Here is a 23,778-nt window from a genome sequence, read left to right as displayed (position 1 = left end):
AGTCGCACTGTTGATTTTTCAAATTCCCTCTCTTAATGAAAGCTTACTTGTACTTGAGAGTCGGTTAATGGCAGGCCAGGATTTACGGATGTTCTCCGAACAATGTGGACCACTTTTCCTGAAATCGTTAGTTACAATCTTCATAAAGTCACCACAGGAAACCAAACCCTCAAAGTGCCAGATAGGGGCAGAGGCTGCAAGGGCTCTAAACGTTCAGGGAAATGGGAGGAAAAAGAGAGAAATGTAATTCATCTACTCATTTTTGTTTGTTTGTTTTGCTTTTTAAAATGTGTGTGTACACATGTACATAGCATGTGTGTTTGTGTGTGTGTGTGTCCCTGTGGAGGCTAGAGAAGGGGTCAGATCCCCTGGATCTGGAGTTATAGGCAGTTGTGAGCTGCCTGACATGTGCTAGAAACCAAGCTCATGTCCTCTGAACAGCAGTAAGTGCTCCTACAACTGAAACATCTCTCAGCCACTAAATCCAGTTTCAGTACAGAAACAGAACACAGATGATTAGAAACACAATACTGTTGGGTTTTTTGTTGCTGCTGCTGCTGTTTTTGTTGCTGTTGCTGCTGTTTGAGACAGGCTCTCTCTACACAGCCTTGGCTGTCTTGGAACTCACTATATATACCAGACTGGCCTCAAACACACAAAGATTCACCTGTCTCTGCCTCCCAAGTGCTGGGATTAAAGGTGTGCACTGCCATTCCTGGCCCATAATACCGTTGTTAATCGAGAGAGAAGTGTCCAAATAATGCAGCATGGAGCACCTGAAGCTCTAATTTTCTCTTGACTGTTAAGAACTGTGTCAAGAATCAATGCGCTTACCCGACTACTATATGAGGATATTTCATCCTGAACCAGGCTGCAAGCATGCCACCGTAAGAGCCCCCGATGGCAATGACAGGTTGACTTTCAGCTCCTGGAATTGTTCTTTTCAAGTGTATGATTAACTCTGCAAAATCAGCCAGAGCCTGCTCCGATGTCAGAAAATTCAGGTGTTGGGAATCCTATATATGCATATATTTATTTATTTTAAGAACAAAGACAAAGAAAACAGGTATAAACATGGACATAATAGCAGCTGAGGCACAGCATAGATTCAGAACAATTTTCCTTCCGTGAAATACATTTCTAGACAATTGAGCTAAAATCCCACATCAAAGCAATTCATGAGACTAACTTTAAGTTTGTGGAAGAACATGATATATTTTCTAGTCAAATGCAATTTTATTACTTTTAAAGCTTATCTTCAAATGCAATACGAGAAGCAAGACCTAGCACATATTAACATTTAAGATACTGCCCATAAAGGACAGTGATCTTGTTTATAGCCTACTTGAACATTTAGCAGTTTGATTCCTCTGCCACAGCTCTGATTTTTGTTGAGAAATTTAAATAACTACAGGCACGATGTATAGTTATTTTTAATTCACAAAGCTCTGTACTTGTAATCAAGAGAATTCATCTGAGGAAGATTTGCAAAAGGAACCACCCTAGAGATGAAATCCTAGGCAGGTATTTCCAAGGACCGTACAGTGGCATTCATCAGACCAAAACTGCCTGTGGATGGTGATGGCTCTTGCCCCCAGCAGCTCAGCATCCTCCAGAATAAATGGCGATGGTTTAGAACAATGATGTGAGCACCCACAGAGTCTGTACAAGTAGGCTTCTTAAACCCTTAGTTTATATCTTATGGGTGGATGTCAGTGATCATATGAGGTTTGAAGGGTATTTTTGTTTCTGAGTAAAAATATTATACATAGTGCCATGTTATATGTGCAATTGTTTCCAATTCTCGAATAATATGTATAACATCCCTTGTGCTGTTGACAACTTTTGTGAGCACAGAAAGAGAAAAAAATAATATAAAAAACAGGTATCCACTTTGCTAATAAAGTATTAATTGTAGCAACCTACAGAAAGTTAAGATGTGATTTGCAACTACTTTGACTGCTTCCCAATGGTTTCGGAGCCAATTCACCTATTAATCACATGTGTATGTAAAATACTAAAGAACAAAGCCAACAAATGACAATAAACAACTCTGTCACTGACTTATAGCACATGTACATTTTAAACTTATTTTTACTCACCTCATTTATCATGACATAATAACACAGTTAACTGAGTATAACATTTTATTTTTTCCCATAATTTTATTTTTCTCATTAGTTACATTTTGTTAATTCTGTATCCCAGCTGTATCCCTCATTCCCTCCCCAATCCCACCCTCCCTCCCTCATCTCCTCCCTGCCCCTTTCCAAGTCCATTGAGTATAACATTTTAAAAGCTCCTAACCAACCTTTCAAAACAGTCTGAAATATTACTATTCTCAAATTATTTTAGGTGACAGTTCACAACAGGATGGTATTGCTCTATTGGATGAGATAGAAAGCATTAGGTACTGTACAAACATTTTCATGTAACATTTATTTTCATATTTTAAAGCAATTTGAAAAATATAATCAGCACATAAGGTCCTTGGTTAAAATAGTACTAACTTTAACTGAGTTCCCTGAGGAAAATATCAGTAACAAGATATGTGGGAAATTGCTATAGCTGGAAGGACATGAGTAAAATAAAGTCATTCAGTAGAGGAAATAGTATCTGGTTCATTAAATATATAGGCTGACAAAGACCCAGGCCAGGGGCTCCTGTAAGTAGGGAAAAGCGAATGGGATAACATGACCACATAGAGCTCATTTATTCTTATATGCTAATTACATTACTGAAAAAATCTTTCTCACATATTTGCATACTCGTTGCTCCTGAGGCAGGAACAGTAAATTAGTACCTCATTTACAGATCAGGACTATCTACTGACACTGCTGAAATAATGAAAATTCCCTGCACTGCGTGCATCAATGGAGCAAGGCTGAAGCCAGCATGGATGACTGAACTTAAACTAACAGGGGCTGTACTTGTACCTTGGTGGAAGAACCCTTCCTTACCTTGAGCATGTCAGGCCCTTCTCAGGCCCCCAGAACTGCAAACAATACAAACAATAAACAAGCAGCAGGGAGCTTGAGAGGAGGCGCAGCGCTTCTTGCAGAGCACCGGGGTTTGGCTCCCAGCACCGCACCGTGGCTCACAACCACCCCTAACTGCAGTTCCAGGGACGCAGTGTCCTCTTCTGAACTTCTCAGGCCCCAGGCTCCCACGTGGTGCACCGCCATAAGCAGGCAAAGCAGTCATAAACATAGAATAAGTCTGAGTTTTCTTCTATAAAGTGAAAGTAATTAGAAAGACAGCATGGCTTTAAAGGTCTTGGGGTAGGACTGAGAGAAGAGCTTGGTGGAAATGTTCAGCACACAAGGAGACTTGGGTTTGATCCTCAGCACAAAAAAGAAAAAAGAGAAAGACTCTCATTTTGTCCAAATTCTATATATGAAGAAAAGATAACATTTCAGGCACTTCAAGTTAAAGTAATCTCACAGTGTGTGGGTATAAAATGTTCCAAACTTAAACAAATAACTATCAAATATGGTACCAAAAACGTTTAATCTTAAAGAAAAATGTGTACCTACCTTGAATGAGTCCTCGCCGAAGGGCAGGGACTCCCCATAGTACCGGTGCTCAGCAAACACCAGCAAAGCTTTCAGCTCCTCAGCCACATCCCACATGAACCCCTAGGAAGAATGCACAAATACACATGTAAAACTGGGAAATGAAGCATCTCATTGAACTTTTAAAAACCATATGAAATAGTGTTAAGCCAGACCAAAAAGAGCTCTCTGAAAATTATACAATTTATGTGTGTTCCATGCGGGAGGGGAGGCACAATAGCTGTATCATACTGTACTACAGTGGAACTTAAATAAGATAAATTTATTCATCTGTTATTCACTTTGTCTCTTCTTATCCTGATCCTGTGACCCTGAGTCAATATTATATATTACTCTTCAAATTGTACTGTGCTTAATATTCTAGGAAGGAGGTAAAGATATCTAAGCTGCTCCTCAAAGACACAGACACAAAAAGGAATTAAAAGATAAATAAACACATTAAACACCCTTGGGATCTTAACCTTACACATTAGGAAATTAACAGCAGCTAACAGCACCTGTTATTAACTCCTACTTACAATGTGTCAATACCATTCTAGCCACACATAAAATAATTCGCTTATTTAGCACGATAAACAGGACTCAATCAAGCACTGTGGTTCTACAGGCAAGGACACTGAGACACCAGGCTCAGTGCTCGCCCAGGTGGCAGAGCCAAGACTGAAACACAGGCTGTGATGCAGAGTGGTCACCAAGGGCCACTCGCCTTCCTTTCTCCACACTGACGGCTCCTACTAATCATTTGCTGCCCCTTTCCCTTTGACTTGATGGTGCCCTCGCATCCTTCCTAGGAAAGCATCCAAGGCAGACAGCATTAATTGATTAGACCAGAGGTTCTTAACCTCTGGGTCATGACCCCTGAGAGTATCAAACAACACTTTCACAAGGGTCTCCAAAGATCATAGGAATTATCAGATATTTACATTATGATTCATAGCAGTTGAAAAATTAGTTATGAAGTAACAAAAATAATTTTATGGTTGGGGGTCACCACAACATGAGGAACTGTATTAAAGGGTTGCAGTATGAGGAAGGTTGAGAACCGCTGGATTTGACAGTAGCAGCCATGCCATTTCTGATGAATGTTGTTGGTGTTTAATAAGTTACTATTTCCTAATGAGGCATAGGAACCTCAAAAAGACTTTGGTCATTTTGACCAATCTGTAAGGAATTAAAGGAGCCACCTTCGGGGATAATGGACGTGTTGGCCTGACACCTGTGGTTTTCAAGGTGCCACTTCTCTTTTGAGGAGCTGCTCGCTAATGCCGCACACCCCAGGTCCAGCCAGGAACAGTCTAACTGAGCCACACCAGCTCAACTTCTTGAGCCACACCCAGCTCAAGCACACCCTCCTCTGCATGCCCTGCCCAGCAGAGCTGTCTATCTCCCCTCAACAGCACAGTGCTGGCAAGACCTCCTCCGCCTGCTGCAGCAGGAACTGCAAGTGTCTTAAGAGTAGGAACAGACCTCTGTGGGACTGACCTCAGGCTTTGGGAGAAGCAGCTGAACTGAACAGGTGCATGATGCAATTAGGGAGTGTTTGCGTGCATCTCAAGGGCAATTTTATCTTTCAAAAGAGGTCTGTGCCAGCTACTAACAATCTGCACCAGCAAGTTCTTCAATCTTATTATTCAGTTGTCACAACTCTGGTAGTCTTACTATGCCCACTGAATAAAAGAGAGCGCTGAGGCTGGGGCTAAAAGCTAGCTCCAGTGAAATACGAAATCAGCAGTCAGAATGAACATCTCATCGATCTTGCTTGAGCATCACTGCTTCTCAAAAACTTAATGTTCAGAAGTGAATGAGAAGTTGAAATATTTTAGTTTCTAGGAAGATGCCAAGGACTAGCGAGGTCTAGGCCCGGCCCTGCTTCTAGGACTGGCCCTACTAGGATCTCTTTCGTACAACTGTTCCTCTCCTACATGTCTCTTTCTTTCCACCACTCTGAGGATACCAATACCCAGCAAGTGTTCGGCGTGGCTGCAGAGCCTGAGGAGCTACTGGGTCTGAAGACTGAACATCTCACACAAAATAGCACCAGGAAACTGGACACTTACCTAAAATAACAGGTGTCCCCGTGATGTCTTTTCTCAGAAGCTATTTTATTTTCAGCATATTTGTTTATTTATCTATTTATTTTTATTATTTTTTTATTTTTGGTTTTTTGAGACAAGGTTTCACTGTGTAGCGTTGGCCATCTTGGAAATCTATAAATCAGGCTGGCCTTGGAATTTACAAATTTGCTTGCCTCTGCCTCCTGAGTGCTGGGATCAAAAGGTGTGCACCACCACCGCCCAGCATTTAAATTGTTTGTTTGTTTGTTTATTTATTTATTTTTCTTTGATTGTTTGGTTTAGCAGACTGGGTGTCATTACAGAGGCAGGAAAGACTCAAATTTACAGTTTCCTACCCCACCCCCTGAGGGCTGCATAGAGGTATGCAGCCCCATGCCCAGGCGGTTCTTGGCCCATCTGAAGAAAATAATCACAAGTGAGCAGGCAGTAATAGTATCATTAGATTCATATCTTTCCTGTCAAATCAGTTCAGTTCAGCAAATATTTACTGAGATCTCCCGAGTACGGTGCCAGGCCAGACCTGGCACCAGAGATGACAGTAGTTTCCTGACTAGCTTTTCGGTAGAAATTTGACATTTTCTAGTCATAGCACTGGCATACTGCCAAGGAGACTTTCTTACTTCTGTGTTCCTTCCAAATTGTTTTTTTTTTAATGGATGCATTGTTAAAAGGTGATAGAAAATATAGTTAGTGAAGCAAACTGATAGATTATACTATTTTAATTCTAACAAATTATAAGCCAGTGTAACAAAAGACTAAATGAAAATACAGCTACTTTACCTCTGTCCTTCCAACCTGACTATCAAACTTTCTATATTTTCTTTGTCCGCATTGGTTTTGTTTCAGTTTTACTTATTAGTTCAATAACTATTTATTGATCATTTACTATGCACACAATACAGTTCTTCACTTTAAAAATACAGCATTAAATGTGAAAATTCCTGCTCTTACACTTTCCTTCTACAGGCCATCATCAAGATAACTATACACAATTACGCCCACTGGTATCATAAGTAAAATTTCCCCAAAAAAGTGGTTCCGTCTGTCCGTCTGTCTGTGTTGAGACAGTCTGGCACTGAATTAGATGGCAACCTAGACTGGCTTGAATTCCTAGCTGATGACCCTTTTCATTCACCCCCGGCCTTTTGTCATCTTTCTATTACGATTGATCTGATTTTACTTTATTTTTTTATTGCATTTATGAACTTCTTTGGAGAGGGCAGGTGCCACACCACACTTGAGGACATCAAAGAAGAATGTGCAGAAGGTGGTTTTTCTCCTTCCATCAAGCAGGGCTCAGGGACAAAGTCATGTCATGAGCCTTTACCCCACTGAGCCATTTTGCGTACTCTCTTTCTACTTTTGAAGAGCATTATAATTAAAACAGTAATTCGTTGGTCATCTATACTTCCAAACATTTTCTGCCATTTGTCACTATAAAAGACAACATTTCAAAGGCTGGAGAGATGGCTCAGCCGGTAAGAGCACTGTCTGCTCTTCCAGAGGTCCTGAGTTCAATTTCCAGCAACCACTTGGTGGCTCACAACCATCAATACTGGGATCTGATGCACTTTTCTGGCCTGCAGATATACATGCAGTTAGAGAACTCCTCTACATTAAATAAATAAATAAATAAATAAATATTTAAAAGAAAAAAATACCATTTCAACAGAAGACTCTCACTAATGTGTACATACCGTGTTATTGGAAAACCAGACAATGTCCCCTTCATTACCAGTATAGAAAAGTATCGATCCACCATTTGACTTCCAATGCTTATCAGATATTAGGTACCGCTGTTTAAAAGTTCTTGTGTCAGAAAACCCAAAGTGGTCAACCTGTGATAAAAACAAAAGGGGCAAGACATAGTTCAAGGAAAAGTGAATTGAAATGAACATTGAGGTGACTCGTTCTTTCCCTAAAATCAACCTATACTACAAAAATAATCAAAAGAAAACTTAAACTTCATTTGTTATTAATGTTAATGTCATTTTGAAATAACTTTGCTTATATACTGAGATGAGGCAGTATTTGTTATGATGATCAACATTTTCAGTGTAAAACAAAATATATAATTATAAAATCAAGTAGTTACTTTAAAACATAATGCCAAAACAAAAGTTTTTTAATTTGATTTATTTTATCTAATTAATTTATATGGAAAAATAAAAACTTTATATACTTATTATAGCATGGTATTCTAACTTGCACATATATATTGTAGAGTGAATAAACTGAGCATCAGCATCCCCTCATACCTTTTTAGTGTGGTGAGAACGTGATCAAATGTCTTAGTACTCTTCAAATAGTCAACACATCCCATTAGTTCTCAAAATGCCTTCCTATCTAAATTTTCATTATTCAAACATTTTATATAAAAATCAAGAACTGATTAGACCACTGAAAAGATCTATGAACTGTGTGATTCCAGTACCAACAGACATTCCAAATGTTGGGATTTTGATGTCTAACACCATTTCTAAGGGGAAAGCCAATAAAGGAACTAAGGCTTGTTACCAAAGTGACCAAATGACATTTGGGACAAAGAAATTACAGGATAGGCCAATACATCCTTCTGCACAAGGGAGCAAAGGCTGCTTAAAAACAAGAGAGTTGCATAAACAAATAAAGGAGCCAACAACAAAGGAACTATTTATTATTGGCTCACATTTTAATAAGCTTAGCATAAAACAATGACCATAAAAATAAAGATTATAATTGATTGAAACATTCAATTCATGATAGCCATTAATATATAAGAAAAATATTAAGCAAGGGACAAGTTCATTTGCCACCATTTGAAGTGTCCACTGACCTACCATAAGTGAAATCCTTACTTTGAAACTGGGAATTAGTGGTTAAGAATTCCATAGTAACATTTCTGATAGAACTGTATTCCAGAGAACTAACCTGTCACAACTAAAGATGAAGAAGAGTTATGAACCAAAAGCCAGGTACTGCAAAAAGATTACAAAGTTAAAGAAATGATAGTTCTGCCAAGTTACTGATTCAGACAAGAGTTATGAATGGCATTTAAAAACACCACAAAAGACAGCAGAAAACAAATGTTGATATCACAAACAAAATTTTTTCCATTATTTTAAATGTTTTTATATTAATTACAGTTTATTCATTTTGTATCCCACCTGTAGCTTCCTCGTATTCCTACTCTCCCTCATCTCCTTCCATGCCCCTCCCCAAGTCCACTGATAGGGGAGGTCCTCCTCCCCTTCCATCTGACCCTAGCCTATCAGGTCTCATCAGGAGTGGCTGAATTGTCTTCCTCTGTGGCCTGGTAAGGCTGTTACCCCCTCAGGGGGACGTGATCAAGGAGACAGCCACTGAGTTCCGAGACAGTCTCTGTTCCCCTTACTAGGATACCCACTTGGAGACTGAGCAGAGGTTCTAGGTTATCTCCATGAATGGTCCTTGGTTGGAGTATCAATCTCAGGAAAAAACCCCTGGGCCCAGATTTTTTTGGTTCTGTTGCTCTCCTTGTGGAGCTTCTGTCTTCTCCAGGTCTTTCTATCTCCTTTCCTTTCATAAGATTCCCTGCACTCTGCCCACAGTTTGGTTATGAGTCTCAGCATCTGCTTTAATACACTGCTGTGTCTTTCATAGGCCCTCTGTAGTAGGCTCCTGTCCTGTTTCCTGTTTTCGCCTTCTTCCAATGTCCATCCCATTTGCCTGTCTGACTGAGGATTGATCATCTTACCCACGGTCCTCCTTCTTGTTTAGCCTCTTTGGGTAAACAGATTTTAGTATGTCTATCCCATATTATATGTCTAATATCCACTTATAAGTGAGTATATACCATGTGTGTCTTTCTGCTTTTGGGATACCTCACTCAGGATGATCTTTTCTAGAGCCAACCATTTGCCTGCAAAGTTCATGATTTCCTTGTTTTTAATTGCTGAATAGTATTCCAGTGTGTAAATGTACCACAATTTCTGTATCCATTCCTCAGTTGAAAGACATCCAGGTTGTTTCCAGGTTCTGGCTATTATCAATAAAGCTGCTACAAATATGGTTAAGCAACTGTCCTTGTTGTATACTTGAGCATATTTTGGACATATGTCTAGGGGTGGTATAGCTGGATCTTGAGGAAGCACTATTCCTAATTGTCTGAGAAAGTACCATATTGATTTCCAAAGTGGTTGTACAAGTTTACATTCCTACCAGCAGTGGAGAAGGGCTCCCCTTTCTCTACATCCTCTCTGGTATGTATTGTCACTTGAGTTTTTGCATTCTGGTGGGCATAAGGTGAAATCTCAGGGTTGTTTTGATTTGTATTTCCCTGATGACTAAGGACGTTGAGCATTTCTTTAAGTGTTTCCCTGCCGTTCAGTATTCCTCTACTGAGAATTCTCTGTTCAGCTCTGTACCCATATTTTAATTGGATTACTTAATTTGTTGGTGTTTAATTTCTTTAGTTCTTTATATATTCTGGATATTTGCCCTCTGCCAGATATAGGGTTGGTGAAGATCCTTTCCCAGTCTATAGGCTGTCATTTTGCTATGAGGACAGTGTCCTTTGCTTTACAGAAGCTTTTCAGTTTCTTGGGGTCCTATTTATTGATTGTTGATCTTAGAGCCTGTGCTGTTTATGTTCTGTTCAGGAAGTTTTCTCCTGTGCCAATGAGTTCTAGGCTCTTTCCCACTTTTTCTTCTAACCAATTTAGTGTGTCTGGTTTTATGTTGAGGTCTTGGATCCACTTGGTCTTTAATTCTGTGCAGGGTGATAAATATGTTTCTATTTGCATTTTGCTGCATGTAGACATCCAGTTCGACCAGCACCATTTGTTGAAGATGCTGTCTTTTTTCCATTGAATGGTTTTGGCTTTTTTGTCAAAAATCAAGCATCCATAGGTGTGTGGATTTATTTCTGGGTGTTTGATTCCATTGATCCACCATTCTGTTTCTATGCCAGTACCATGCATTTTTTTTTTTATTACTATTGCTCTGTAATACAGCTTGAGGTCAGGGATGGAGATACCTCCAGATGATATGTTGTTGTACAGGATCATTTTGGGAATTCTAGGTTTTTTGTTTCTCCATATGAAGCTGAGAATTGTTCTTTCAAGGTCTGAAAAGAATTGTTTGGTATTTTGACAGGAATTGCATTGAATATGTAGATTGCTTTTGGCAGGATGTCCATTTTCACTATGTTACTCTTACTGATCCATGAGCATGGGAGATCTTTCCATCTTCTGAAATCTTCAATTTCTTCAGAGACTTGAATTTTTGAACAGGTCTTTCACTTGCTTGGTTAGAGTCACACCAAGGTACAATAAGTTATTAGCGGCTATCTTAAAGGGTGTTGTTTCTCTAATTTCTTTCTCAGCCCTTTTGTCTTTTGTATACAGGAGGGCTACTGTTTTTTTTTTTTTTTGTTTTGTTTTGTTTTGTTTTGTTTTTAGTTAATTTTGTATCCAGCTACTTTGCTGAAGGTGTTTGTCAGCTGAAGGAGTTCTCTGGTTGAATTTTTGGGGTTGTTCATGTATACTATCAGATCATCTGCAAATAGTGATACTTTGACTTCTTTTCCTATTTGTATCACCTTGCTCTCCTTTAGTTGTCCTTATGCTTTAGCTAGAACTTCAAGTGCTACATTGAAGAGATATGGAGAGAGTGGGCAGCCTTGCCTTGTCCCTGATTTTAGTGGGATTGATTTAAGTATCTCTCCATTCAGTTTGATGTTGGCTATAGGCTTGCTGTATATTGTCTTTACTATGTTTAGGTATGTGCCTTGTATCCCTGATCTCTCCAAGACTTTAAACATGAATGGATGTTGGAGTTTGTCAAATGCCTTTTGGCATCTAAGGAAATGATCATGTGTTTTTTTTTTTTTTTTCCTTCAGTTTGTTTCTATGGTAGATTACATTGATGGATTTCTGTATATTGAGCCACCCCTGCATGCCTGAGATGAAGCCTACTTGGTCATGGTGGATGGTATCTTTTATGTGTTCTTGGATTTGGTTTTTATGTGTTATTGGATTTTATTATTTTTGCATCAATGTTCATAAGAGAGCTAGGTCGGAAGTTCTCTTTTTTTGTTGGCTCTTTGTGTGGTTTAGGTATCAAGGTGACTGTGGCTTCATAGAATGAGCACAAATAACATTCTTGTTGCTAGGGTAATGAGTAACTTTACAAAGAGCATTGGGCTATTATCTCATCACCTTAATCTAATGATCAATGTTGACATCACAGATCATCAGGCACGCAAGGCACATATGCCTTCTCATGCATACAGTGTAAAAATGCTCCAATCTGGACTTTAGATTACCCCGAAGGAGGAAACACAGAGGGTGGTAGAGTAGCCTGAAGTTTCGGAAAGGCAGCTAGGCAAATCTGAGGGTGGGGCATTTTACAAGGCAATGGACGGTCAGGGGACCACTTTAGATAAGTGAGTTTTTAGGAACACAGTAACCAGAGACAGGACAAGCCAGGATTAGACCCTCATTTGAACAAATAAGATACAAATGATAAACTGGGGTGACTGGGTTAATGCTAATATGGACAAGAATTTAAGTGATATTAAATACTTGCTAGAAGTAACAATATTATTCTATTTAAAAAAAATGTTTTTTTCTTTTTTACAGGTGTAGCCTGAAAGATTTAAGAGATAGAATGTAATACTGACTATCATCTTGGAATTACTCCATCATGAATAAATAGAATGAATTTACATGATTTGAAGTTTCATCTACACTGAAAGAAATAACATATAAGGTACTTAAACTTTTCAAGATAGCTAAACCATGTCAAAAATAAGAAAGAGAATAATTTAAACATGTGGAACTCTGGATATATTTTTAAGGTTTGTTTGTTTATTTTTAAGGTTTGTTTTTGTTTTCTTCACAATTTATTCATTATATATCCCGATTGAAGGCCTGTGCCTCAACTCTCCCAGTCCCATCCTCCCTCCCTCTTCCCAACATCCCCCTCCCCTAGTCCACTGAAAGGGGGAGTTTTCCATTATTGCCATCTGCCCATAGCTTGTTAAGTCTCATCAGGCATGCCTGGATTCTCGTAGCCTAGCAAGGCTGCATCATCAGGGACGAGTGATCAGAGAGCAGTCAACTGAGTTCATGGTAGAGGCAGCCCCTGCTCCCCTCACTCAAGAGATCCATGTGGAGACAGAGTGGCCAATTGGCCACATCTGAGCAGGGAGTCTAGGTCCTCTCAATGCATGGTCTTCTGTTGGTGCATTGTTTTTGTTTTGTTTTTTTTTTAATTTTTGAAATGATGAGCTACCATTTAAATATAACTATCAAATATCTTATATGGTAATATTCATGTATAACTACAAAAAAAGCTATGCTTAGAGCCTTTGGGATGGCGGAGGCTGAGTACCTCAGTGATTTGAAGGGACAGTATTAAGAATGCCGTGCCTAGTATGAGACGCACTAAATCCTAAGAAGGAATACAAAGATGGACAAGAGGTAATGAAGCTCTTCAGTGAATTACAAGAATTACAGTGTCAACAGCTCCATTTTTCTTATTTTTGAGGATTTCCCTGAGCATTAAGCCAGAAATACACTCTGAAATGTACTTTGCATGAATTTCCAGTGTCCTCCTGGCCCCTTCCCATCCTCAGAAACATCACCTGCATCTACAGACGTGAATCACACACACAGGGTCAGTGTGCCCTCTGCTGTCCAGACTGAGACACACGTCACTTTCCAAGTCCTCCAGTTGGGGAGTTTAGAAAGGAGTGAATTCAGAAGCCAATCTGATCTGCCGGCTCTAAACAAACTGAGCACAAAGGGCAAAGTAGGTAAAAGTGCCAAGAAAGCCTCACAGGTGTGACCTGGAAAAAAAAAAAACAAAACTTCTAGCTATGCACAGCAGTTCTTTCTAAAGTATAAAAAATGAAGGAAGGAAGCAAGGAAGGAAGGGAGAGAGGGAGGGAGGGAGGGAGGGAGGGAGGGAGGGAGGGAGGGAGGGAAAAAGGAAGAAAGAAAGGAAGAAAGGAAGGAAGGAAGATGCTTCCTGCTTCACCACATGGAAGCACAAAATGGATGTGATCAGAGAGGGAAAGACAGAGAAGAAATCCTTTACATAAAATCTACATTGGCAAAGATACATTCAGAAATGATATTAAATCTATTAAGCACAGTTGGGTGACAATTTGGGGCATGGAGGATGGATGAGAAAGAACACAGAGGACCAGCTTCATGGTCTCAATCACCTGGCCATCTCTAGTCAGCTGTGGATATTTTCAGAACGTCTTATGATGGGATGATGACCCTCAGAGATCTCCCAACTAACATGACTTACAAATAAAAATCAAACACAATTTTTAAAACATCTTTGATAAACACTGATTTCCACCGCTGCATCTGACATACACTATGTGCTATTTTCATAACAGTTAGTTATAGACAGGGCTGACAACAAGCTTCACCCTCTCACCAGAGGACACTCAAGATTCTTCCTCTATAAATCTGTGGTACAACCATAAGCTATTTACTAAGTTACACTGCAAAATACACAAAATTTTGGTCCTTTTGTTGACCTCTTTTTTTCCTTTTGCTGACCTTCATGATAATCATTACTATAGTGCTATGTTTAACTCGATTAGATCAACTGATTTTTTTTTTAATGAAAATGAATTCACACTCTTTATGACAGCCTTTCATTTTAGGAACTTAGCACATGTTGGTGTTATTTAGGCACTCAGATATAAAGTAATACCTAGCAAAAATTTTATTAAATATATATAATATATACTCAGAGATAAATATGACAAAAAAAGACCCCCATCCTTCCAATGAGGCAACAGCTTAGGGAGGGCTCTCTTGTGTGCAACCTAATCCAGAGATGAGGACATGAAAACTTCTCTCTCTACTCAGATGTGTATGTTGTAGATGAACTTAGAGATTATGGCATTACATTCTTTTAGCTTCTCAACTAGGATGTGACAGTGTTCCCAAACATATTTGATTTCTGACAGAAAGGCCATCTTCAAATAGAGAAGACACAAGCTCTCCAAGGAGTCAAAATTGAGAATGAACATGGAATGTACGGCAGGCCCCGTGAAGAGCCTGTGAATGTGGATCAGTCCTTCACATTGCAAGCCCTGGTGTTCCCAGAGCTAGGGTAAGAATGGAGAGCAACACCGCCCTAGAAATCAAATCATTGGATGTGAGTCCCTGTTTGTTTCCACTTTATTGTGTCAAAGTGGTTCAAAACCTGCTCAAACACTCTACATGTATTTGTCTCCACAATAGGAAGACAGGAAGCAGTGGAGACTGAATTCAACTCAAAGAATCATATGGGCAACAGTTTTCCTGGATGACAGTGTGGTAACAGCAGAGAAATGATGACAAGAGGAAGATGAATCTTACAAACAGGATTTATTCATTCACATGATTGATAATCCCCAGGGCTTACGGATGCTTTGTACCACTGTAGCTCTCAAATTAAAATATCACTGATATCACTGCCTCACTGATCAAACACATAATAGGGAGCCTGACATGTGTAAGTGAATTCTTACACTTGTTGCACCACATTTTAACAAAGATTGGAAGATATTCCATTTTGTCTTGCTAGGACAAATACACACAACATACAAGCATTTCAAAGGTAGCCATAAACAGTATAGGATGTCATATTTTCTCAAAAAGAATTCAAATTTATATTCTCCTGTTTTATTAACTGTGAAGTGGCACATTACTAATGTTTTCTTCCTTTATAATCTCTTCTATGTTACATTAAATGTTAAAATGTTCATATATACATATATATATATGCAACATATTTTCCTACCATTGTTATAATTATATGCCATGTCACATCCCAGAAATGGACTCTAGAAGATACTATAATTAAGACACGCTCACCTAAAACCTAAGAAATGAAAAGCAACTACACATCTCACATAGAGGTATGATACGTCACTTACAGTCCACTCTTGCATTCTACTATTTCTTCAGCCCTCAGACTGTGTTGATTTCCCAGATCTTCTCCATTTAAGCAACCCAGTCTATTTCCCATAAAACCCTATTTCTAAATTCCTCAAAACCCTGTGTACACTCTAGTTCAATTATTATCCCCTCTTACAAATACAGAACCCAAGATTAAATTCCACACATAGCACATAGTCTGACAAATCACTTGATCACTACTTATTGAAAGTATAGAACCAGGAAAATATTTAGACACATATCTTCACTAACACAGACTGACTTAGAAAATCAGGGAAGCTGGACTGGATTAAGTAGCATTCCCTCCAAAGCTGCATATCTTCTCTGACATGTATGGGACCTTGTTTGGAAACTGGATCAGTGCAGATGTTAAGTACTTTGACTGAGCTCTTGATGAGGTAATGCGGCCCTTAATTCTTATAAAGAGAAGAAAGGCAAACAAAATGAATGCAATGTGCAGACATACATAAACAAAAAGAAGATGGCCTTGTGACTGTGGAAGCAGAGCTAAACAGCTGCAAACCATGAAATATCAAGGATTACCAATGAACTCCAGCAGCTTGGAAAGAATAGGCTCCTATGCTTGAATGCTTGGTTCCCAGTTAGTGAAACTGTCTGGGAAGATTGGAAGGTGTGGCCTTGGAGGAGGTGTGTCACTGAGGTGGGCTTTGAGGTTTCAAAAGACTGGAGCCATTAGCAATATGTGTCTCTCTCTACCTTCTACTTGCAGATCAAGATGTGAGCTCTCAGCTGTTTCCGCCACTATACCTTTGCTCCACCATCAAGGTCTACACAGCCTCTGAAACCATAAGCCCAAATAAAACACTTTTTTATAAACTGTCTTGGTGTCTTATCACAGAAATAACTGAGTAATTAAGATAGCCCCAACAAGGAAAGAATCCTGCCACATCTTGTTTGGGTTTGTAACCCCCACAAGAGGTTGTTTACACCTCCCAGCTAAAGGTCTTTGCTCCAAAAGCCAATACTGCAGGTCTTTCCAGAAAGGTAGCTTTGGAGATGACAGCTGAAGGAGGACACCAAGAGAAGAACCTAAGGAAGGGGCCAGGAAATTAAAATGGGGTAAACCAGAGAATGGTACAAAGTGATCCTTAGAACTGAGTGGGCTATTGCAGAGGGGTTTTAATTTAATTTGAAGAGCAATGAGACTTTAAGGTTTGTTCCCATTTCCTTTTTAAAAACAAATCCCTCTTGACTGTGGTGTGGTGTAGAAGGCATGGGGTCCTTGAGCTCACAGAAAAGCACTAGGGAAACCAGGAAATATTAATGATTTCCTCTTCAAGGGAAGAGGTGTATAGCTGTTTTCCACCCAGAAGCCTGGGAGTAGATAATCTGTATCAGGAAACAGTGTTTTTCCGAAATTGTACTGTACTTAAATGCCTAAAATAAACTGTCTGGTGTCAGACTCTAGACATTTGAACTAGATTTGTATTAAAGCAGATTTCCTTCTTGCCTCACGAACATCAACACTCTGCTGACCCTGGTGTTTGCAGAGAGCCCCATCCTGTGGAAGATGATCTGGGGCAGACTTTTAAATAAAGGGAGAGAAATAAAGAGAACACTACAGAAAGTTCCAGGTGGAGGATGATCGTAGGAATAAAAAGCTAGGGAAACAGAGTCAGCAGGTTTCAAATCTTAGTCTACCTTCAGTTGCTGCAAATAGAAATATTCATTTTCCATCATCATAAAACACCCAAGAATGAGCACAAGGACGCCTACGATGAAAAGGACTCAGTACGCACATCAGCAGTACCCTTCCAACAGCAACCAACAAAGAGAACATCTCAAACCGCAGCTGCTGCCACACCGCTCATTCAGAAATGACTGCAAAGCACCGACTGTGGCCATCTAAACACTAGGGCCCTGCTGCAGTCAGTCAGAGCCACATGGCTAGATGCCCCACTCCTAGCATTTGATAAAAAGTAAACAAAGCATATACTATTTCCATTCTTTTCCACCTCCTGGAGGATATTGATAGAAACAGAGGAATGAAATTGGTCTCAAACTTTTTGGTTCTTGTTCTGCACTCATGAAACACTGGTCACCATGAGCCACAGTATTCACTTTGTTTTTTGTTTGTTTGTTGTTTTGTTTTGTTGCAGAATTAAGAAACTACTTTACAGGCCAGTTAGATGGTTGAATGGGTAAAGACAGTAGCTGTCAAGGCTGATGACTTGATCCCATACCCAGAACCTTCATGGTAAAAAAAAAAAAAAAAAAAAAAAAAAACACCAAAAAAGTTGTCCTGACCCCCTGACTGCCTCACACACATACAGAGAGAGAAAAAAAGGAGATGCTCACACACATACCCACCTTCACAAACTAAATGAGTAAAAATCTAAGTTTAAATAACACTACAGTGCTACACTGTTTTCATAACCATCAGTAGTGCATAATGCCACCACCTTTGTCAGTATTTGTGTTTTCTTGGTGACAGTCACTCTGAATACAGTCTTCATATTATTTTGATCTGCATTTCCATAACGACTAAGGAAGTTAAACATATTTTCACATATTTATTGGTCATTCATGTTTCTTCTTTTAAAAACTGTGGCTCTAGCCACAATGGCTAAGACACAGAATCAGCTAATAGTCTATCAACAGATGAATAATGAAAATGTGGTGTACACTCGCATGAAATTGTATTCAGCCATAAAGAATAGAATTGTGTCATTTACAGGAAAATGAATGGTAGGGATCATTTGGTTAAATGAACTATGTCAGACTCAGATAAATGCTACTTGTTTCCTATCATATGCACAACATAGATGTCTATTTAATACATATACATATATGTAGTGTTTTATTTCATTATATTACATATATATGAAAGAAGGATTATTTGGATGGAAGAGAGAGAGCTAAAGAGAATGAAGAACAAGAGAGGTGATATGGAAAAAAAATGCCTGTTTTCTTTTGAATGCAGGATCCAGATTCAAATATCTATATAAATAGATGAACATATATGAGATGACAGCAGAAGTGAAACTCTGTGGGGACAGGAAGGGGACCAATAGTGATATAATTTACTTCAGTATGGTAACTATAACATAAAGATGAAGGCTGGAAGCAAGCACAGTGCTTGCCAGAAAATTGCTCTGCCGCTGACCTTTATCCTCAACCAAGTAACTGCATGTGTTAAGAAAAGAACATGCAAGAACAATACTATGCCATAACACTAAGATACAAGTCCTCTTCACCCAGGGAGATACCTCTGCAAACCACACTTGTGACAAACACTAATTTAGGAAACAGACAGTGCTTTTCTTGTAGATGATAAACACATTATTTTGTTACGCTGAAAAAAAAATGCATGATTTTTAAAGGACATGAGGGGGAAAATGAGCTTTACCAAGTCCCCACATGAACAGGATCTGCTAAAGGAAACAACTAAAGAAAGCAATCTTAAGTTCTTTTCCTCCCGGGGAACTCCGATATCAGATTGTCAAAGCTGGTTCACTATAAAAGACCTCCAGGGATTTCTTATCGTCATCTGAAAAACACCCTCTGCAGACCACTCATTGTTTAGAGCACTGTAAAAAAGATAAAGGAAGGGAAAGGACATCCTCAGCTAAAACCAAAACTCAGAACAATAACAGCAAGTTCAAAAGGGATGCTGTGGCTTCCTTTGATTACCTTCAGGTGCTCTGGCGCTACATCAACATCTTTGATGACAACTGCCCAGAGTTAATAGGATGTGCAAACAAATGACCATCACTAGCTAAACATTTTCGTAGGACAGCTGTCCCTTGAGTAAGCACCATGGGGTCAATTAGCAGACATGTAAGGGTGAACAAGATGCACATGTCAGTGTGGTCACAGCGCTTAGTATCTGGTGGCAAACCACAGGAAAGTGAACACACAATCCTGTACACAAGTTTTATTCTGACAGAGGACCACAGGTCAGTCAAAGGAGGGATAGCCAGACATATACAAAGCCCTGGGCTTGATCCTTAGCACCCTAATAAAATAAAACAAGCACATCTTATAGCTATGCTAACTATCTATCTAACTTCAAGATAGAAATAATAAAGTGGCACATTCTGAGGTAACCTGACTAAGGTAAAATAACTACCACTTATACTTAGTAAAGGCATCTCCTCCCTTCAAAACTACAGTGCTGGCAATCCACAATGAGAGGGTAATTACCTCCATTTGCAAGTGACATTTTCTTCCCATGGCCTCAGATCTTATATGCTCACCATTTGGGAATGACTGCTTTTAGTCATCCTCAAAATAGATGAGATCCTGCTTTCTTCTTGCCATGGTCAGGAAGTACAAGTCAGAAAATCTCAACAAGCCCTGAGGGACACAGCACATGAACGCTGAGGTAGAACAAGAGCCTAAGGAAAGATAAAGGATGGAAAACAAGAGGCATTAATTGTCAAGGGCGAAAGCTGTAAACCATTAAGGTCAGTGGGAGCATAGAGCAGGAGACACAACCCTATGTGCCACTCAGCATCCTGAAGAGGTCTTTTCAAATACATCCCCTCTACATGGGTGATGCTAGGATTCAGGACTTTGCCATAAAAACGAATTTTAGAAAGAGTCAGTATGAAATAGAGTTGGAGTTTATAAAGAAAAGGTTTCACCAAAATTTACCTTCAGATATTAAAGGAGAAAGGCACCTAGAAACAAAGTCCATACAGGCCCAAGAAGGGTGTGGGTTTTCAAAGAGTCCTGTCATAAGTGACTTACCAATAGCCATACATATATATAATGCATTGTATTATATTTACTGGTGTTACCTCTCCTGTTCTATTCTTACTCCCCCTGATCCTCTTCTATTTTCATGTCACATCTCTGGAGAGGAGCATACACATGCCATCCCTCATACATGGAAGTCAAAGGGCAGCTTTGGGTGGTAATCCTCACATTCCATCTTGAGACAAAGGCTCTTGCTTTTCAACATTATGCAGACTTGGCTAGCTGGTCCATGAAGTTGCAGGGATTTCCTCTCTTCGCCTCCTATCCTGCCACAGAAGCCCTGGGACTATAGAGGCACTCCCATACTTGGTTTTATGGGAGTTTGGGGGATGTAGACTGAACTCTTCATGTTTGCTTGACAAGTGCTTTACCCATCTTCTTTTTAATTATCCAGTTTTTTGTTTTTTGTTTTTTGTTTTTTTAATTAGGGCTGCTTACAAAAAAAAAAAAAAAATGCACCTTACCAGCAACTACACCACCACAGAAAATGTTTCTCCTTCCTCTACAAGCCATTATTATTCATAAGTCCTCAGGGAGGGTGGGGCTTCATGAGCTCCAAGCTCCTCCGTGACAGGTGGTAGATGAACCCCATCTGTGCAGGTAATCAGTTTCTCTAAGTTCAGAAATTCAATTGCCACATCATGCCCCAAAGACTACAATCCTTCCTCTCTCAGCCTTGCATTCTTTTTACCCCAACTTTCTGCAGTTGTCCCTGAGCCTAGGAGAGGGCAATATAGATGTTTCATTTATGGCTAAGCATTCAACAGTCACTTATTCTCAGCCCTTTGATGAGTAATGAGTCTCTGCAGTTAATACTGTCTACTGCAAAAAGAAGTGTCCCTGAGCAAAGCTGACAGCAGTATTCTTCTACAAGCACAAACATAATTACTGAGGATGCAATGTGACAGGTACATCATGTCCGCTCAGCAAAAGAGCATCAGTAGCTTCCCCACTAGGGAATATGACCTCCCTAGCCAAGGGCTTTTCAAGGGGTTTATAGAATCAAACATGGATTCTCTCCTTTGGAATAAACCCCATCAGAAAGGTTGGTTTCTCCCATAACAGACCTACCACTACTAGAGTATTGGGCCTTGCCAACTGGTGGCTTTGTAAGACTGCTAAGTAAAAAAACTGCTGATGTCAATCCTCTCCTGGCAGTCTGTAAGGCACCTCTGACAAAATGAAGGCTTGCCAACAGGAAGGAAGCCTCAATCCAGTTCCAGTTTGTTTTCTCTATGTCCTGTAACCAGACAATGTGGCTTCTTCAGCTACAGAATCCTATAATTGAGTGCAGTGGGCAAACAACAGCCACGGCATTTACCTACAATACTTTGAAAGCTGGTCAGGACCCACCCTGGCCAACTCACAGGGAGACAGGCCACTCCTAACACTGAGACTTTCACTCAGGAAAAGTGGCTCCTGAGAGCAGCATTATCCACTTGCCCAGGATACCTCATTCAGACCTCCTTTAAGCTTTAAATTAACCTAGCAAGTATCAGGATCCTTCTTGCCTTCTCCTACATCTTAGCTTTGCCTAAGCCTCCCTCATCCCATTCTCTCTGCCACCATCTCCCCTCTTAAACCTTATATTCTTCTCTAAAATCTTTTTATAAAAAATAATATCACTACAAGTTAACAGTGAACTTTGTTAGTTTTAATAAAATTCTTGACTCTCAGCTGGTGAGAAAGTTCACCCAATCTCTAGAGTGAGGGGCTACTTTTGCTTCTGATGCCCCCTTAACTTTTCTCTTGTGGATCTTGTCTAAGAGATAAATACTGAAGTCTCTTTTCCTCAAACAGAATCATCTTCCTGCAAAGAAAGTTGTTTTCACCATAGAATTTTGTCTCCTCTGAACTCCCATGCTCACACATTTCTTTTCCAATAACTTATGCTCATCCTGTAGTAGACCAGTTCCAAGCCTTATCTTTCCAACATGAGAATCTATGGAGGTTAAGATTTAGTGGATTATAAAACCAACTTGGTGAGCCATGGTATCCTTTTAAGCACTGAGCAGCCAACTTAAAGATTTCCAAATTATTTTTATCTTAATAGAAAGTCAATGCCTGAGCCATTACATTACTCTACATAAATATAACTCTACATAAAGAACAACTATTAGTTAAACCACATTTCAAGAAAATAAGTACAGTTTGGGCAGTCTCACAAATTAGACAGTAAATTCCAGGGCAGTATGAGGAAGAATAGCTCCTACCAGATAGGATCAGTTGGAGAAAGTCTTGTAGGAGAATTAGGATTGAAAATCAGGGTCCAGTAAGGCTGGACTAGAAGAAAGGTGAAACTGGTCTGAGGCTAGAAAAACAGACAGACTGAAAGGCTATTATAATGTAGCCTGGAATTACACGGAATAGGCAGTAACCCTAAGTAATGTAAAGAAGTGACAAAGACCAGGTCTGGGGTGTGACTCCGTTGCTTAGGATGCAATAAGGTCCTGCACTGATTGGGAAGAACCACAACAAAGGAAGGTATGGAGGTGAAGAGGCAGGTATAAACTAGGTAGAAATCATGAAAGGTTTCATTAATTGGATTTTGAGAATAGGTGTGACAATGAGAAAAAATCAGCCAATCCTAAGCACAAGCAACTAGGCTAAGAGAGACATACAAAATAGAGTGGGTTTAGAAAGAAGTGTAATAACACAAATATTTGTTATAATTTTTACTAGTCTGTAATACCTATATCTGGGAAGGATACTAAGGAATATAAGCATTTAGTCTTAAGGTACTCAATCTGAAGAACCAAAGCCATTTTCATCAAGGTTTTAGATGGAGCTAAAAAATAATAACACAAAAAATATAATCACTAGCAACATTATTTCCCCTATCCCTGAGCTGAGCAAAGGTGGGAAGTCAAGACATCTTAGAAGACTAAGGTCAGATGATTTAGAATATGCACATTGTTACCTAGAGTCGCCGGCACTTGTGATTTATGTGTGAACTCCTAGCCCAAACTTCTCATTGTCTTGGAAAGACAATGGTCAAGGGAAAGCAAGCCCAACAACACCAAGGACAACATAGCTCTCAACCCTGCTTTTCCTTATCTTGTCCCATGAGCTGCTCCCTCAGAGGAAGAAGCCATCAGTGTCAGGAAGTAGCAGAGGTTTCCGAGTGTTTAAAAGGATGGTGTCTGCAGCATGACCCTGCTTCAAACTGTATAGAAATAAAAATGACAAAGAATAACAAGTACTTCCGTACTTTCCTATCTGATGAATCAGAGCCATTGTCTGGCTTGTAGTTCCTGGCTTAAAGTGGGTTATTAAATCACATTGTAGTTGGCCAGACTTAGAGGGTGTGGACAAATATAGCATGCTTTTTATATTATGTGGACTCCTATGGAAAACTTCCCTAAAGTGACACTGTGTCAAGGCTCAAACATACATGTGCACACGCTCGCACAGACACACACAAACAGAAACACAGCTGGAAAAGGAATATGAATCAGTAATAATAGT

The 23,778-nt window shown here is 39.5% G+C and overlaps 1 protein-coding gene across 1 annotated transcript in view; it reads right to left on the bottom strand.

Annotated features, from left to right (window-relative positions):
- Prcp (prolylcarboxypeptidase) overlaps positions 1–23,778 on the bottom strand; it is a 52,844-nt gene that overhangs the window by 12,768 nt on the left and 16,298 nt on the right. The window contains exons 2-5 of the mRNA XM_021658065.2: positions 7,348–7,488; positions 3,537–3,638; positions 835–1,016; positions 48–205 (exon numbers count right to left, since the gene is read on the bottom strand). Coding sequence (XP_021513740.1) covers positions 48–205; positions 835–1,016; positions 3,537–3,638; positions 7,348–7,488 — 583 coding nt within the window. The remainder of the gene's footprint in view (positions 1–47; positions 206–834; positions 1,017–3,536; positions 3,639–7,347; positions 7,489–23,778) is intronic.

Source organism: Meriones unguiculatus, chromosome 14, assembly GCF_030254825.1.
Source record: "Meriones unguiculatus strain TT.TT164.6M chromosome 14, Bangor_MerUng_6.1, whole genome shotgun sequence".
Taxonomy (NCBI): Eukaryota; Metazoa; Chordata; class Mammalia; order Rodentia; family Muridae; genus Meriones; species Meriones unguiculatus.
This window is presented reverse-complemented; position numbering and strand designations above follow the sequence as displayed.